Source organism: Quercus suber, unplaced genomic scaffold (assembly GCF_002906115.3).
Source record: "Quercus suber isolate HL8 unplaced genomic scaffold, Cork oak 2.0 scaffold_405, whole genome shotgun sequence".
NCBI classification, from domain to species: Eukaryota; Viridiplantae; Streptophyta; class Magnoliopsida; order Fagales; family Fagaceae; genus Quercus; species Quercus suber.
Window position 1 is genome coordinate 44,391 of NW_027069856.1, and position 5,041 is coordinate 49,431.

General features: G+C 35.4%; 1 protein-coding gene, 1 long non-coding RNA gene and 1 pseudogene across 2 annotated transcripts; 1 reads left to right on the forward strand and 2 right to left on the reverse strand.

Annotated features, from left to right (window-relative positions):
* Positions 1-215: 215 nt before the first annotated feature.
* On the reverse strand, positions 216-944 carry LOC112038373 (uncharacterized). Its single transcript, XM_024071185.1, has one exon. It carries the CDS (start codon positions 942-944, stop codon positions 216-218), a length of 729 nt encoding a protein of 242 aa, XP_023926953.1.
* Positions 945-1,712: 768 nt separating this feature from the next.
* Positions 1,713-2,686, forward strand: LOC112038368 (uncharacterized). The gene is made up of 2 exons (XR_002885830.2): positions 1,713-2,210; positions 2,388-2,686. It is a non-coding gene; the product is annotated as an uncharacterized LOC112038368 (long non-coding RNA).
* Positions 2,687-3,278: 592 nt separating this feature from the next.
* Positions 3,279-4,512, reverse strand: LOC136062347 (heat shock cognate 70 kDa protein 2-like; annotated as a pseudogene).
* Between the last annotated feature and the right edge of the window lie 529 nt (positions 4,513-5,041).

A 5,041-nucleotide genomic window follows, 5' to 3' on the forward strand; every position in this document is an offset into this window, starting at 1 on the left:
CCTCTTGAGACAAAGATGTAGAAGAAAACCAAACTATAAGTAATTAAGTTTACGATAATATAATATGTTTAAACCTTCCCAATCATCATTGGTACAAAGAACATATGGTTTGTTACATGAACTTTTCATCCTCTTTCACACAAAATAAATCAACTTGTCTCATCAAAAAAAAGAAAAATCAACTTGAAATAACGATTCAAAATATATTGCAGCAATTATCCCCATTGGATCTCCAAAGATGGCTGAAATAATGAGCTTGAGAACAATTTTAGCCTTCCTCCAATATATATTAACCTTCCATTCTTGCTTATTCCTCCACTTTGTTCTACTGCGTCTTCCTTATTCGGAACCATAATTTGCAACGCCGTGTCACTTGTCTGACCCACATCATTTTTTCCATAAATATAATCCTTCTTCCAATTATCAAGAATTAAGTCCTTCACACATGCAACATGATAGCAATGCTGGCCACAGTTGGATTCATAAGACCAGCCCTTGAAATCTTTAAGTATTTCCTTTCTTCCACATTTTCTGCACTTTGATTTTGATGAGAGCTTTTCTTTGAGGTACAGCTTCACCTCACCACCATTTAAGGTATGTTGAAGCTTCATACAACATGGGTGTAGGTCATGTGCTTTCGTGTGCGAACACTGGTAAACAAACCCTAGCACATCTTTCCCACAAGCATCACAGTATCTCTCCCCTTGTGCATTTTCAACAAGTTTGAAGTCGCAGTTTTTGAGAAATGGGTGGTAGTCAGACGATTCAGGCTGCAGTACTGCACACTCCTCATGAAGATGGAAGTTGCACTCTTTGTACTCGCACTCGTAACAAGGTCTAAATCCAACTTCTTTGCAGCCATTGCAACGGTAAGGTTCTTTGGCAGGCACAAGTTTCAGAGTGTGTTGTGGGTGGCTCCAATGCTCTATCTCTGTGAATTTCATGTCTGTCTGACCTGATGAGAGGACTGCCTCAAAACTTGATACATATTTATAGATCAAGCAAGTTGGAATTATAATACTACGCAAATGTCACGAACTTCACTAGTGATTTCTTCGTGATGGGCCGGTGACCCCGATGGTTCAATAGTGAGGCAGGTAGTTCCGTTGGAAGTACGTTTGGGCCAAGTTAGCTGTTGGAAGATTCAATCAATACCGCAATACTATCCAATTGCAATGAAACACCAAGTGGAGTCCACTTGATATTCTTTTTTTCATTTTCTTTTCTTTCTTACTCTTCTTACTAGTATTATTGTAAATTTAAGTATAAATTTATTAAACTTCTACTATACTTAACAGGAGAAAATCCTTTTTTTTTTTTTTTTTCTCTCTCTCTTAAATTCTCTTCTATTGGTGGTTTTAAGTAGAAAAATATTTTATCGTCGAATAAGAGATTTAGGATATATTTAGATATCGCTTATTTTGTTGAAAATTGAAAATTGAAAACAGAAAACAATAAAAATAATAATTTTTAGGTTACTGTTCACTGCTAAAACACTGTATATTTGCCTTAATGCACTGTTCATGTCTCATGAACAGTGCAAGAGGCATTGGTAAAAAAAAAAAAAAGAGTGCAAAACGGAAAACGTGGACTCTGAATCCAGACATACAATTAGTGTTTGAATTTTATCTACACTAAAAACTAATTAATTTAATGATAAATTGTAATTACTATGAAGTGAATGCCGGTCTATGGTATCTACAGAAAAAAAAAATTCTTCATTTTTTATTTTTATTTTTTATAATTCAGTAAGTAGGGGAGTGGAAATTTGAATATGGAGGTTTCCAAAGCTACAAGACTTTAACGAATAGGGGGGAAAATATTGGTTTGAAGTAAGTATTAGATCCAATTAAGCCTATTAATAGCCAACTACCAAAGCCCAATTCCTTAAAAAACAGAAGAGCCAAGTCTTCAACGTAAGAGGTCCCCCAAATTAGGCCATTCAGACTTTATAATTGATTTGCTTATAAGTTCACCGGCAAGTGATAACTCTGGGAGGAAAGCCCTTAAAAATAAAATAAAAAAACACATATTTCCCGCGACACTAGAGAGAGAAAGGGCGTGAGATCGAATCATTGAATATGAATCAGAAATTCGGGGGAGGAAGACAACCTACGGGGACTCCGTCGCTGGCGTGGTCGTGCATTGTTGTTGTCGTCTCGCTCCTCGCTGGCGCATCTGTTGTCCACAACATATATAAGCCTAATCTTGTAAGCCTCTCTCTCTCATAACCATTTCAATCTTTGGCACATTGACTGTATGTTATAACCATATATTTTATAGGCCCATGACCTGTTTGATAAAATGTTTGAAACACTGGTCCTATCTTGTTATCCATGACTGCATGGCCTGTTTGATATGTCTTTTTCTACTACTATTGTGTGTAGACATTGCCTCCGGTGGAGAGTGTTCACGAGACTAAGCCGAAACAACAATCTGAAAAAGAATGATATTTGGTCTTTTAGCCATAATTTTGGAGCTGGTTTTTGTTTCTGGATAGATAGATCAACACGACAATGTATGTGGCCTATCTTTGAAGCCATATCCAAGTTTCAAAATTTTTGCGTGTTCTTCAGCTACATCTAATTGTTGCGATCATTTTCTTTTTTTTAATACCCAGAACTGTAACATTGTAATTGCTACTGTGTTTAATAAGGATTAGTTTTACTTTTATCCCAAACAGACATATATGTTCGCCGTGCTTGTTATTTCTATCCATATGTTTGAGTATGCACTTAAGATGTTCGAGGAAATGACTGAATGAAAGTTAGGTAGGTTTTTAGTTTGGTTTCCACAGCAAGTTTTCCATAATGCTTAGCTTTAGCCAATCAATCATGGAAAGAACCTGACAATTCGTTGGAACTAAATCCAATGCATTGAGAAAAATTCTTACTTTTTGCTAATACGGGGTTATTGTCGGTTATATTTTATTAAAAGCTTTAATTTTCTTTTAGAAAGAGACTTATATGGGAATGTTAGACTAGAGTATGTTTTAATAGCTCAAAATTGAATGTGGGCAAGGTGGTTTTCAAAGTTGGATTCTTTAAAAGCTATTTCTGGCTTTGTTGCATTATACATTAAGGAACCACACAGTCTGCAAAGTATAGGCTTTGTTTTATACTTCTGTTATGGTACCAAATCCAACTTGAACTTAGTTCTTGGTCGTTAATGTCTTTAATAAATATGCCTGTGTTGCATAGTTTCCAACGTTTGAGCTATTTTTGCATTTTTGGTTCTGGAAACTAATTTTTTTGAAGGAAGTAATTAAACATACTTGCTTAATTCCTGTTATCATTTTGGAACTGACCCTGTTAGCAGAAGTTAGGTATTTCAAGTTACCACTTACATGAGTACTAGTTATTTACAACATGGGCAAAGCTTCAAGAGATATGAGGGCAGGTTTTCCACTTTGTGACATTTCCCTTTATCTCTTTTGTTTCCCAGCCTTTTAGTGATAAGTTGATTCATATGTAGGATTTATACTACAAAAAAGTAAAAGAAGGACGTTGACGTGCTCGAAGTGCTATAATACATACTAGCAAAGCTTCCTTAGCCTCAACCTTCTTCCTATTCTCATCATGTTCAAAGTTGTATTTCTCTACATCCTTGATCATCCTCTTAATCTCCTCATTGGACAGCCTCGCCTTGTCACAGGTGATAGTGATCTTGCTTCTCAAACCAGAGGCCATCTCAACTGAAACATTCAAAATACCATTGGATTCAGTATCAAAGCAGACATCTATCTGAGCAACACCCCTTGGGGCTTTAGGAATGCCAAAAAGCTCAAATTCTCATAACAAGTTGTTATCTTGAGTTCTTGTTCTCTCACCCTTGTATCCCTGAGTATAAAATAGTGGTTTGGTTGTCACAGTTGGTCGTGTAATGGCCGTTCTTGGTGTTAGGAATGGAGGTATTCCTTGGAATCACAATAGACATTTCAATTCCAATAATCTCCACTCTAAGAGACATAGGGGTGACATCCTAAAGGGTAAAGACTTGAAGCTTTTCGTTACCCATATGGGCTAAGATTGCAGCTTGAATAGGCACTCAATATATGATATGCCACTGCCTCGTTTGGATGAATACTCTTGAAAAGTTCTTTCCTCCTAAGTAAGTCCTATGATAAGCCAACAGGTGCTGCGCCTTTTGGAATTCTCTGGAAACAACATTTAACAACGATATCATGAACAACGTTTTTGTCATCTTAGCATTAGCTATGGCGTTTTCTTTTGATTTTCTTAGCTACCATATACCAATTTGTGCACTGCCAAACACGGAATGGAGGTGATGAGGCTTTATAATTTGTTATGGCATTTTCTATCGTCCATATCTTATTAATTTCAAAATCACCTTATTAAAGATGGAAAAATACATCTGAACAGGCTCGCTCCCAACCTACCCCACAGGGGGTTTCCCTGCCTTGTTCTCATCCCTACTTAATTTATGTGGTTTGTTCTTTTGATTTTCTTGCTTACCAAACACGAAATAGTGAATATTTGTGGCTTTCGCCATTGATTTTATTGGCTGCCAAACATAGAAAAGAGGATATGAGGCTTTATATTGTAGTTTTCCTGTCCATTTTCTTGGTTACCAACTTGAAATCATCCTTAATTTTACTTTTAAAAAAATTATTTTAAGACAAAATCTCTATTAAGATAATTTGTTCTAAATAAAACTCTATTACAAAGTTCCAATAAATATGACATACTACACTAATAAAATCTCTCTTACTCAAAGTTGGAGAATTAAAGAAACTCACTTATTATTTCAAATTATTTAATAATCAAATTTGTAGTTTTAATTAAAATTTGGTGTTGTATATATAAATGTGTGTGTGTGTTTTTATTTACTTTAATAATTATTATTATTATTATTATAGAAAACATAAGTGTGTGTGTGTATATATATTTCCCTCTATGCGTTTTCCTTCATCAGAACATGGGCAAGGGCAAGGGCAAGGGCAAACAAAAAGCCGTAAGAAACGAAAAACAACCTTTAAGTCTTACTATACACAATGAAAACTCAATCACCAACCAAGAAC